The sequence below is a fragment of the Pholcus phalangioides genome, unplaced genomic scaffold (genome assembly GCF_987345545.1).
Source record: "Pholcus phalangioides strain wild (caught in Gottingen) unplaced genomic scaffold, Ppha-v1.0 ptg000001l_1, whole genome shotgun sequence".
In the NCBI taxonomy this organism is placed as follows: Eukaryota; Metazoa; Arthropoda; class Arachnida; order Araneae; family Pholcidae; genus Pholcus; species Pholcus phalangioides.
The window spans coordinates 11,711,924-11,725,630 of NW_028301594.1; the positions used below are offsets into that span (position 1 = coordinate 11,711,924).

At 33.7% G+C, this 13,707-nt stretch overlaps 1 protein-coding gene across 1 annotated transcript in view; it reads left to right on the forward strand.

Annotated features, from left to right (window-relative positions):
- The first annotated feature begins 3,095 nt into the window (after positions 1 to 3,095).
- LOC149089887 (uncharacterized) overlaps positions 3,096 to 13,707 on the forward strand; it is a 216,426-nt gene continuing 205,814 nt past the window's right edge. Inside the window, exons 1-2 of the mRNA XM_089254579.1 lie at positions 3,096 to 3,660; positions 8,479 to 8,577. Coding sequence (XP_089110705.1) covers positions 3,621 to 3,660; positions 8,479 to 8,577 — 139 coding nt within the window. The 5' untranslated portion in view covers positions 3,096 to 3,620. The remainder of the gene's footprint in view (positions 3,661 to 8,478; positions 8,578 to 13,707) is intronic.

The following is a 13,707-nucleotide window of genomic DNA, read 5'->3' on the forward strand; positions in this document are numbered from 1 at the left end:
CACGTGCCACCGCCAAATAAAAAAAAAGAGCCTAATCTAGCACATAAAATTGCTTCCAGTCATTGGGGCCTTACGTTCTATAGCGTAAGGCTTAAATCAGTAATGAGCCAATCGGATTATTTCGTTTAATTACTGGACACGAAGCAGCAACAGCCCTTAACTAGTATCGTCTCATTATCTGCGTTGTAACACGGCTGTGTTGGTTGTATGTTGGCACATGCAGTATCTCACAGCATCGACCCACGGCCTAAGTGGAGATGATTTTTTTTCTTCTTCTATTTTCTTCCTCATCACCCATGGCCTTACTAGACGGAAAACGATTATATCAGGGCCGTACCAAATAATCGTTCGAGCCAGTTGAATACAATTATCTTTCCCCCACAACACTCACTCACCCTTTACCTCTGCACGGCATCCAGCTCCACCATGATGGTGATCACCACCATCATCATCATTGTGGGCCCCTGTCGGCCCAACGAGGCAAAGCAAAGCGAACGAGGTACAACAATCCTTAAGGAGTGATGGAGTGATGTCAGTCACTCCACCTTTATTCGAGTTGGGTGGCCATCACGAGTCACTCCTTGGTCATTAACGTGTCATTGGCTTGGAACTGCTCATATAAATGGTCCGTGTAATGGAACCTATTATTAAAAATTATTTAGCCGATTAGATAATTAAGGGAAACTGCCTCTCGTTCAGTGACACAATTCACGTTGGGTTTCATTTTTTATGCCTGTTTTTATTCCTATAATCAATTTATCAGTTTTAAGGGTGGAAGAGGGAAAGAAGAGGGAGGCCCCCACAGTTCCCCTAGAGGAATTTGTAATCGATCATTATAGGTTGTTTTTTTTTAGTTTCGTTATTGGGAATTGATTTTTCGTATACGATTAGAAATTTAAGTATCGGTTATTGAGCATGTCTGTAAGGATTCCTGCTTATCTTTTGGAAGATCTCGGGTGAAGACACGATCAGTTTCTTAGGCCGGTATTACACTATAAAAGTTATTTGGCAAGATATTTTATAGAATAAGTTTGACAAAGGAATATATAGTGTAATAGTCAACTTTGATAAAAGATTTGTTTTTTGAAAGTTTATTTTATCGAAGTATAGCCTCTTAAATATTTGATGAAAGATTTATGTTGATGCACTTTCTATCCGGCAGTTTCAACCAACTAAAGACTGCATACATACATACTTTGTGATTTGATCAAATGATTGAAAAATGATTGATATATGGTGAATGGGAGGTACAAATATCTTAATATACCGAAACCTCGCTGAAGTGATACTGGAGATAACGATAGATTCCTCTACATAACGATATTTTTTCAAATATTGTTTGGAATTGCCTATAGCTATACACTAATGTTTTGAACTCCTGTCTATACAACGACACACCTATAGGACAGTGTTTCTCAACCTATGGTCCACGGATCAAAGGTGGTCCACAAGCAGATGATAATTTGATTCTAACTGAATGAAAAAAGTATTTAGTTATTGTAATTGTTATATTAAGTAATATCCATCTGTGTTGGAATAAAAATTATACCCTCATACTGGGGTTAACAATACCTCATCGAGAAAAATGCAATTACGATCCTAAATGCCAGGTATTTAAAATATGCAATTTATGACACGTTTGCTGAATATTTCTAAAATTTCTGAAGGGTGGGAAAATAAAGAGTTGCTGCAAATCCTAAACTAACCACACGCACGCACGCACACACGACTAGGTGAACTTATTTCATTGAGAAAAATACGGGAAACGGGGACTTCTTAAACACGTTAAATACGTGACACCCAAAAATGGTGTCATAAGTCAGCAAACTCACCAGTTGTTAAAAGGGAGCCGATCTCCCCATTAAAAAATATCATTTCACCCAACAGGCATCTACAACGGTACCAATATTCAATCACTTACACTTAACTCACAGTTCGACCAATAGATGACAGCACTATAACCAGCATTACATGGAAACAAACTTCACGGTAGGTTCACAACACGTACACGCACATACGTTGAACCTGAAAAATATGTGAGCTGAATATTTATGTGCATAAAAATATTGTAATATATAAATTTTTTTTAATTACACAAATACAAAGATATGCACGTATGCAAACATCTAAAGAATATTTATTTCACCCGAAACCAAATTTCTCAAAAACTATGAAAGATACCCTCATGAAATTTTGCGAGACAATGCCAGATAACATTAGCTGTGTAATGAGCTAGAATCGTGGCTATATATGCTCAGAATTTAATATTTTACAGCTGAATAAAAATTTTTTTTTGCCAAAATATTCATGTATTGTTTCACAAAAATTTGCCATATCTCAGAGAATATTTTGTGTGCCCTGATACTTTTAGTTCACTGCACAGATAACAGTCACAGCAAAATACAGCACCGAAACTATCCGAATATATACTGTAACTTTGAGTACGCAATGTCTGGTCAACTTAAGTGATGAAAATAAGCTAATTTTGATAACATAATATGAAATATCTCAAAAAGTTATAGAAATATTTCAGAAATTTCGCTAGATTTCCTTGTTTTATACAGTATTATAATTAAAATCACACGTTTTGTGAAACCGCACAGTTTAAAAAAAAAAAGTGTCCTGCTCATAGTCAGTTTGCCTTAAAAATACAAACAGCGTTTATTTATACCCTGGTTTCGGCGGAGTCTCCCGAAAACACCGAAATTCATCATCTGGCCAAAGGTCAGCCAATCGTCCGGGACTATTGAAGAACAACGACAAAAATACCTTCACATCCCGAAATTCTTACCGGAGAACGTGCTATAAATCAGTCGGGGAAAAAACGCTCTCCGGGACAACACAACAAATATCCAGGAAAATATTAACCGAACGACGACCGAACGAAAAAAAAAAAAAACCCGGAGTGCGAATAATTTAATTTTTTTTTCCTTTTTCGAGCGCGTGTACCGGAAACTATCCCACAAATATCCCAGAATGCATCATTGCTCCCACTAGTGCCATCTGGCGGAGTGATACAGGAATACAATCCGTCGATTGCTCCCGTTTTGCCAGTTGAGGTGGGAGTGTGCGTGGAGTTGTCGAAGTGGTGTGCGCGCGTGTGTGTGTGTGAGAGGGTTTTTACTGCTCCATGTGCAAAGACAGATACTCATACACTCACACACGCATTGGTGGTGGGTTTCCCATCAGCGGAGGAGCAGCACACAGAGCGGTTCGTCCCCGGGGGTCCTGCGCAGATAGGGGCCCCGCATCTCCTAGCGGGATACATCCCGCTGGGACATGACGTAGTTATACCGTCAGGAGAGAAGAACAGGGGGGAGGAATAAAAAAAAAACACTGGGAAAAAGCATCGGGACTTAGACGGTAGTTCGGTTCTAGTGCCCGTCGCGGAATGATATCGGGACGAGGATCGTCGTCGTCGTTGTTGTTGCTGTCGGTATCCATCGTCGTCACCGTCGCCGTCGTGTGTTGTTGTGTGTGTCAGTGCAGCGCGTGTGGTTGAACAACTGTTTTTTTCAATACTTATTTGGTCCACCCTGAGCCCCTCTTTTTGGGGGGGCTCCCTTTTACTTTATTCTAAATTGTTTAATTTTCTCACTCCTGTTTAACATCGCAAAGGGATGTCGCGTCGGAAACAGGCCAGGCCAAGGGCATTGAAAAGTAAGTTTCATACGTGTGTCGTTCCTCCATCATTAATTCATATGCAGTGAATGCAGTGAAATTTCTATTAATCGGTCTAATTGGGACCGCGGTCAGTAGAATCGGATTAAACGTGGATTTATTTAAACCAGTGTCAATTTTATTGTATGGTGGATCTTTTAGGTGCAAACTTCATTATTCACGAATACTATTCAAAAATTAGGCCAATAAATCGCAATAAAAAATTAGGCGATTTTTCTATGTATAGTGAATAAACTGAGATAGCAAATTATAGTATTATAAACCTCTATATTATAGTAACATAATAGGATTACAAAATAAAATTGTTTTTTGAGGCCGGTTTAAGGAAAGCTCCGGTCCATGGAAAAGTGGTATAAAGAGATTCTACCGGACATACATATTAAGATTAGTATTGAGAAACTATGCAGCATTTCTTTCGCGTCGTAAAAAGGCTAGGCCAAGAGCATTGAAAAGTGAGCTTCATATGTCCTACTTCTATCTCATTCATATATAGTGAAAACTCTATTTATCGGTCTAATAGGGACCGTGGTCAGCAGAATCAAATTAAGCGTGGATTTATTCAAACCAGTGTGAGAGGTCGAATCATTTAGGTACAAACTTCATAGAGGCATATCGCATTACACGAATACCATTCAAAAATTAGGCTAATAGATTGCAATTAAAAAGAGATTGTTTTATTTAAAGTCGATAACTTGATATTTCAGTTCACAGTATTGTACATATACTATTATAATCATCATTAAATAAGGAACGGGATCTCTCAAGTCCGGTAAACCATTTCACTATTGACACGGTGCTATAAATTTTTTTACTCCTCGTAACATCCCTTACATACGTATTTTGAATTATAGGCTGCATAACTAATTTACGATTAACATATGACAGCACAAGTATGAGACAATTGGTTTTTTAAATATGCCAATTAATAAAATTCAGATGTTTCGTCCCTTTAAAAGTGTTTACTGCATCACACAAAAACGTGATGCAGTGAAACATCACTTCTCTACAAAATGTTCCCAAACAAAAGCATGAAACAAATTACGGTTTTCTTTTTGATGAATAACTAACTATTTCTTATTATGTATTTTTCAACACATTTAAATTAATATTTTTAATTTTTATTGCAAGCGTATAGTGGTGATGAAACTTTCAAATACCAGGTGTATTAATTCGTTGTGTACTAAATTTTTTTGATAAAACATTTCTTTTTGGTTTTAGGCTTTAATTAGACCTAAAATGTCCTATCAAAAAATTCAAATGATAATCATTTCATTTTTTCATAGTGTGGTAGTGAAAGGTTAAAGTAAGGCCGGTCGAGAGAGGAAGGATTTACTGTACATATTTATATCACGATATTATGACATATAAATAACATACATTGAGACTTCTGTTGCGGTCAGCGTCAAAACTCATCAGTATGCGTCGCAAAAAACCACTGGATTTTCCAGACTTTGAACTTAGTTTTAAGCTGGATTCCAGAAGGGTTCCGCGTAATCTTTGATGAAAACCATCGGAGTACTTTTTCGGAAACATGCCTATTTACATCAAAATGTTTCTAGAATATATTATTTTACAATCCATGTTTTTCCGAGTGAATAATTTGATTATTACTGATTTAAATTTGAATACACTTTTTTCATGTAAGAACCATACTGCGATTGTGTTAATGTATAATAATACTGAGATTTCACGATTATGATTATTTAGAAAATGTTAATAAAATATTTCTAATGCCTAGAAGTTCACATTTTTTCCAATATGTACATAAATTTTGAGGTTGCGTCAATTGATATACAGTGAAACCGTCCTACAATGATACTCGACATAACGATCACAATCCCTCTACAACGGTATTTTTTTAAATCTTGTTTGGAATTGCTTATAGTCTAACGTTAAACTCTTCTCCATACTACGACAAATTCCTTTATAACGATATTTTTGAACATATTTAGAAGCCACTCTAACAACGATATTTTTTATATTTCACTTGAAATCACCTGCAATATGTTTTCAAATTCCTCACCAGTGTTTACCCCTGCGAGGTTTATAATATCTGTATTTTGTGCACCATCTACTCTCCGAAAGTGGTAATGGAGGTGCCGTGAAGCTGCTTTCCGTGTAGTACATAAAAGTTTTGTGCAACAAACCGCTTTACACACACACACTAAATTATTTCCGCCAAATAGCATTTCACTCGCAACAAATTTGTCGTTGTCTATAAAACAAACTGTTTCTATAACGTTATTTCGTAACAAGATCTAATTTCAACGAAAAATTTTCTTGTCTTCTGAAGAGGTACTAGAATAGAGAAACAGGAGAGATGTTCAAAATCTTCAACGAGGCCTTCATGGGAAATTTGGATTGAATAAATACTTATAAATACATTTGACCGTATCAAATTCAGGAAAGACACAAACAACGGAATAAATTTGTTTACACCAGAATGAAATGCTACCACTCGATACAACGATAACCGCTCTACAACGATATTTTTTCTTGGTCCGCAGAGTAAAGTTATATTGAGATTTCACTTTAACTACTAAACGTGGATTTATTCAAAGTGTCGATTTTATTGCATGTTGAATCTTCCAGTTGAAAACTTCATAGAGGCATATAGAGAATTACATGAATACTATACAAATAATATATTGCAAATTTCAGTATTGTACAGAAAATTTTAGAGTTATCACTGCATCATGTAAGGAACGGGATCTCTTAAAGCTAGTTAAAAAGAGGTCCGTTGAGAAAGGATTTTATTATATTCATTTATATCATGATATTATGACATATGAATGACTATACACATACATTGAGAGTGGTCATCGTCAAAACTCATCAGTATTCGTCATGGAAAAACCCAGGATTTACCAGACTTGGGAATTAGTTGTAAGCTGAATTCCGAAAGGATGCTGCGAAACTTCAGATGGAAAAACTATCGGTTGAATATTTTTTCAGAAACATGAACCTATGTATATTAAATTCTTTCTAGAATACATGATTTTATAATCGGAATTTTTCAGAGTGAATAACTTAATTTCTACTAATTTAAATTTGGATGTCCTTTTTTTATAAGAACCATACTGATTGTATGTATATATATTATAATACTGAGATTTCACTATTTTGATTAGTTAAGAATATTTCTTTAATAGTCTTAGTCCCTAGAGGAGAACTGAAATTTTATTTCATAAATTTTGAGGTTACGTCTATTGATATAATATTATATAAGGTAGAAATGATTTATTGAGGATTAAGAAATTAGGAATTAGTGAGATTTAGAAATTAAGAAGAAATTCTGGAATTCACAAGAAATTTAGAAATTAAGAAGAAATTCTGGAATTCACAAGAAATTTAGAAATTAAGAAGAAATTCTGGAATTCACAAGAAATTTAGAAATTAATTTAGTTTAAATTTAAATTTAATTTAAGTTTACAAAAAATAATTGATTCACAACAAAAATTAATTTTTTTTATCCAATCAAATTATTGAGAAAACAAAAATGCTCCGAGATTTTTTCAAAATATTAAAATTGCTTTGATAAAGGCTTAAAATAAATCAAAAATATTTATTTAATTAAAATTAAAGATGAATCAAAATAGAATTTTGTGATTCAGTACAAAAATTTGGTTTGTAACTTCGATTACACTAATTTTACATATACAAACTTCTATGGAAACCATATTAACTATTCCAATACTGAGATCTAAATGGTTGATCATCGCCACTTCTATAGTAAATATAGTAAAAATTGTTCAAATTCAAATTTCATTCATGTCATGTAAATGAGTATTAGAAGAAATGTTATAATTTAATTATTTTTAGCATCATAATTTGTCTTTTAGTAAATATGCAATTATGTTTTAAAATTCAATTAATTTTATTTTTCAAATTATTATTAATATCATATAGTATCTTGTTAAAAATAATAGACTCTGGTTTTCATGATTGATTTTCAAATTAACACACAGTATTTTTCATCTCTTTAAAGCCAATTTTTTCAATACTTGATACATAATCTTCATTACATTATTATTAATTATGAATTAAATCGAATGGTTTTCTGTAATATATAAAAAAAAAGGAGTATTCCATCAAAGTTGTTAACGAATTCGAGATTGAATTACTTGACTGTAAAATTTTAAAACTAAGAAAATAAGTGTCGAAAAATTGGCCGCTTTTACTTCGTCTATTTTTCGCTATTGATTTATTATTGATTTATAACTGCAGTATTAGTCAGGCCAAGTTGATATTATTATGCCAAAAAAGTTTTGTGATCCTCCAAGCCCATAGTTCAAATGCTAAATACATAATTAATCAACGTACGAAATAATGCTAACTAAGAGTGAAGAATATTTTTTAGAGAATGAATAATTGTATATGTGTTTTAGTTTGAAACTCTTACAATATCGATTTTCCAGTTTTGACGACATGTTGATTGCTATCTGAAAACTATTTATAGCAGAGATGAAAATTTTTTGTCACTTTCATGCCTTACAGACTATTTCAAAATAACTTGAAGCTTTATCATGAAGTTAGAAATTTTTGATCACGTCAGTTAATATTAAAAAAATAATTAATAATTAATCATTGATTCGAACAACAATTGATTTGTATATACGATATTAATTACTGAAAATATATTTTAGCAACACCTAAAATTTTTAATTAAAACTAATAATTGTTTGTGAAATATCATATAAAAGAAGTATCCCATCAAAGTTCTTGAGTAACGAATTCGTGACTGAATTTACATTATTGAAAATAAAATTTTAATTCCGAACTTCACTAATTTTACAGGAGAACTCGTTAACTCCGGTGATGAAAGCTCACAGGATACTATTCCGGTAGTTGATGGAATCTGCCGGAATAATCAGGAATCCCTTCCCCCTAGTAGCGGTAAGTTTTCCAGTTTATCGAATTCCTGTTATTTTATCAATTGAATATTAATTCTATTAAAATCGCACTATCGATTAATCGATAATTTTGACTAATTAGGGGATACTAATTGTGGTCAATACTAATATTGTCAAGTGAATGAAAGCTACTGGCAAAAACGCCCGATACACAATGTCATTAAAACATTCTAAGCTTCAACATCATGTCTATAGAATGCCTTAACTAGAAGCATTTTTATGCTAGGCGTTTCATATAGAAAATTAGAAAATTAGACTTTTTATATAGTTCTTAATTGACAAAAAAAATCACTGAGTGGAATTCGCTCCACTTTCATTATATTAAACCGAAAAAAAAAAAAATTCAACTCGCAACAACCGAATGAACCAAGATATCAGTGATTAAAATTTTTGATTTTTGTAATTTTTTATGGGCTAGACCAAGTCTTAGAAGAAATAGGAGACAATCGCGTAAAATGAGATTTACGTGATTCATTTATCTATTTATCAACTATCTATATCTTGATGAATTTTCATTCAAATGCGGGGAAAATTCCTTTCAGAAAAATAGATAAGAGGTACAAATTTTTGATTACTTCACATTCTTTCGATTACAGGCTGCATAAAATTTCAGTTTTCATGTTATCACAATTTCATGAAGGTGCTAATGCCACAGCCGAATTTTCTGCGATACGCTTATACTTTTTCCATGTTTTACTTTATTTTAAAAAAAAAATCAATCACAGAAAATTTTATTGCTTTGGATTTGTTTTCCAACCAACTAATGATAAAAACTCTGGGGACTAAATAATGTCCATAGACAAAAATGCGATATTCTAATAAATTCCGATAGTCCAGATACTCAAATTATGATCCTGCAGATCACGGATAAAATCACCGAGATTTGAATCAAACTCATTAAAGTAACCGAAAAAAAAAATTACGGGATGGAAAATAACGCCCACAGAGGAAGGTCACTGATGAAAATTCTATACTTGAATCCTCGCTTTATATACAGGTCACAAGAAAATTCCTGGTCTCTAATAATGTCTGTACTTGTCAAAGGAAAAAAAAAAAATACTGGGATACGAATTTCGTTTATAAAATGTTGTGACTTGAATCATATCAATATATTTACGAAAAATTCCCCATCATATAACTTGCAGTTAGGAAAGTTAACTGCTAAGAAAATTCACCGACCGACAACAGTTCAACACGAGTTAGTGAGCCAGTAATTGAGAGAGGAATGACCGCGTAAGTGAATCAGTGAATGATACAGTAGCTAGTGAGTGAGTGACCGAAAGATAGAGTAAGGGACCCAGTGAGTGAGAGTATCCTGATGTACCCAGTAGTGGACCGAGGAATCTAGAGAGGGAGCGAGTGGTAGAATGAGTGACCCAGTGAGCAAGCACGTGATCTGGTGATTGAGTGCGTGACAGAGCGAGCGATCAGGTGATTGAGTGCGTGACAAAGCGAGCGATCAGGTGATTGAGTGTACAACAAAGAGAGATCAACCTAGTGTATTGATGATAGAATGAGGGACCCAGTGAGTGAATGAGAAATTGAGTTACCTAGTGAGTATATGACTGACCTAGTGAGTGAGTGATATAATGAGCAACCTAGTGAGAGTGATATAATGAGCAACCTAATGAGAGTGATATAATGAGCAATCTAGTGAGAGTGATATAATGAGCTACCTAGTGAGTGAGGGACACAAGGAAGAACCCTGTGAATGAGTGATAGAATGAACTACCTAGTGAATGAGTGATAGAATGAACTACCTAGTGAATGAGTGATAGAATGAACTACCTAGTGAATGAGTGATAGAATGAACTACCTAGTGAATGAGTGATAGAATGAACTACCTAGTGAATGAGTGATAGAATGAACTACCTAGTGATTGACTGAGTGATCTTGTGAGCGAGTTAGCGAGAGCGAACTCGCTCAAGTGACAGGCCGGTTTCACTCATTCATTCACTCATGTCGAACTGATATCGGTAAATTTTCCTTCGATAAATTTTCCATTCGATGAATTTTCCATTCGATGAATTTTCCTAGCAGTGAATTGCTGACGGTGAATTTTCCGGACACTTACCCATACAGACCATGTGAAAAAATTAGCGGGACTCTATAAAATTGCGTCTATAAAACGCTGGCACTAATATTTCATACAGTTTTCTCTGAATATCGAATTTCGTCTATAAAATTCTGGATTCGAATCCTAATTGTTCGGGCCGCCAAATAATTCCTGGGTTTTAATTATGTTTGTGCTAGTCACGGAAAAAAACCCACAAATGTGGATACTTGAATAGGAATTTCGTTTATAAAATGTTGTGACTTGAATCATAACCCACACATAAAAAACTACCGACTAGAACCGCATCTATAAAATTCCGGGACCAAAACAATTTTTATACCGTTCTGTCTGAATATCGAATTTCCCCCTGAATATATAAATTCCAATTTTATTTAATTTTTCATACGAACGTACATAAAGACTAATACCATTTCAATTCAAAAAACTACTATTTAATCAATTTTTTCTACAAACAGTTTCAACAACGAATACAACAATTTTTTTTTTTTTAAATTAGTTTACCCAGAATATATTTTAGAATATCAAGAACTAGCTAATTAAAATCTCGATCTCGTTGTTAAAGTGAAACTAATTAATTCCTCGAAAATTTCTTTTTTTTTGAAAGTTGACATATTTCTTTTCAATTTATTCTTCCCGTAAAGTTTCGAAATTTCTCGAAATCTCTTTACGAAAATTTATTAAAAATTTTAATACATTTTCAAAAAAGAAAAGCTGTGCTAATTAAAAAATTAATACGTTAATGAAGGAAAACTGTAATTAGTATTAATACAACATACACACAATGCATTATTATAATTAGTCATTGTCGCCCAATACGTATTGTTCGGAATCATCTACAGAGAAATACTTTGTGAGGAAAAAAAAAAATACATTATTGAATAATTAACGTTCGAGTCCGATGTTCTAAAGAGGATTAGGACTCAGTGTCATTAGACTCGTTTAAATATTTAAATTATTTTAATTAAAAGAGTTAATTATCTATTCTTTGTTGAAAAGCATGTTTATATGATATTGGATTTCATTTTTCATGCATATGAATGATTTATTGGTGAAGAATTCGGGTCAGAAATGAAAACGGACGTTCTTCTTATGGCCGAATGGAGAGCTCTTTTTATGGATTGTTACTCGGTCAATGTCGGAAAAAGAATACCAGAAATAGTATCATATCTATGGTATTTTTTTTTTATATGTGTGTCTATAAGAGAGCTACCGCCAAATCGTTTAGACATGCACGAGTGCTTGGCTCAACCGAGCGTCCCCACGACATTTACAGCAGCTGCTGATGCTTTTCTGTCCGAGGGTCAAATGTTCGGTTTAGGGACTGTCCAGAAATTGCTGGATCGGCTAGTCTGTGGCTTCCATCGCGAAATAAAAGGATATGCCGTATCTTTAGGTATTAGCCACGCAGTCGGGAAATTATTTTAACACTTATACAGTTGAACTTGGTTAATTGGAATCTCAAAAGGGACAGCGTAAAAGTTCGAATTATCCAATTCATCAAAATAGGATGACTATACTTTCATAAAAAAAAAAATCAAAAAATTTTCATAATTATGAAAATTGTATTGAGTGCTATCACTTACTAAGCAGATTTTCTTTTTTGTTTCAATATTGTTTGTATGAAACGTAAACGATGATAAAAACTATTTCATTTCTAAAATTTTAATTTTTTTTGAATGCTGTTAAACATTACACAAAATCTTCAAGTTGATTTAGAGAATCGAAGACGTGATTTTTAAATATATCAACAGCCTTATTTTTTCTAACATCTCTGTAGCTTCTGCAAGTGTTTGAATAGGGTATTCCAACTCTGTTGCTTTTTTCGATTAGTTTTCGTTTTGCTTTGTGGAAACATTCAGTGTAACTTTATTCACTATTATTTCGCCAATGTCCACATCGGAAAGCTGATCACAATTTTTTTTAAAGTTGAACAAGCGTATGAACTTTGTTTAGACATGGTGAAAAATGCTACATTGGTATTCCAAAATAAACGAACAATAATGCCAGGGAGACACGAATCTTCAACTCGTTTTACTAGAAAAGTCACTTTGATTTCAGCACTCCAGCGTTTAAAACATGTTTTTTGCAGAGAAAATGACCACAGAAATGTACGTCTTGAATTTGCATCTGCAGTGGCAGGTGCTAATTGAAGTCATCCAAGATTCGGTAACACAGCAGCTGCAGCGGGATAAAAGCCAGTGTAGGAAACTGGTAACAAAATCAATGCTTCTCGGAGCCAAAACGAAAAAAATATTCTTTTATTGTAATTTTTTTAATGCTTAAATACAGCCTACATGCTATATATATTTTGGAAAAGATCAATAAATCCCACATCTGCAAATCACGGAATAAATAAAGGATGACTAAAAGTTAGAAAATCTGGGAAAAGACATTTTGCAAATGATATACCTGAATCAAACTTCAAATTATTAACATTACGAAAAAAAAATCGAATTAAACAAGTACTTTCATCATTAAATTGAATAGGAATTGAATTGAAGGGGAATAATAACCCAATATTTGAATCACACAAAAATGCGAATTAACCAAGTTCAGATTAGACAAGTTCGCCTGTATACCAAGAAGCATATGAAACACATCAGCGTTCTCGAGGTATACAGGTATATTTCATTGAGAGGCACATTAAAAAGTACCTTACTGATGGTGACACGTCAGGTTTGAGTACCAAGCAAGTGGTACACTTCCGTAACTAAATTATGTTACACTATATCTCATAAAATGCAAAACGTAGATAGACATCAAAGGTATTGAAAGATTGCTCTTGAGACGAATTTTCTGGTGTACCTTTATACGTCTTCTGGTCTGGGTTCCAGGTGTGCAGTACACCATCGTAACGAAGTAATTTTCCATTATAAATCAGGAAGTGTGTGCAATGTGAAGATAGATCTCGTTGAGATAACTCTATCTTCTCTAGTTTTAGTTAGCTGACCAAACAGGTTGTATTGTAGTAATAAGAGATTTGGAAGACGTATGTGTGTGTGTGTGTGGGGGGGGGGGGGGTGACGATCACTTTGG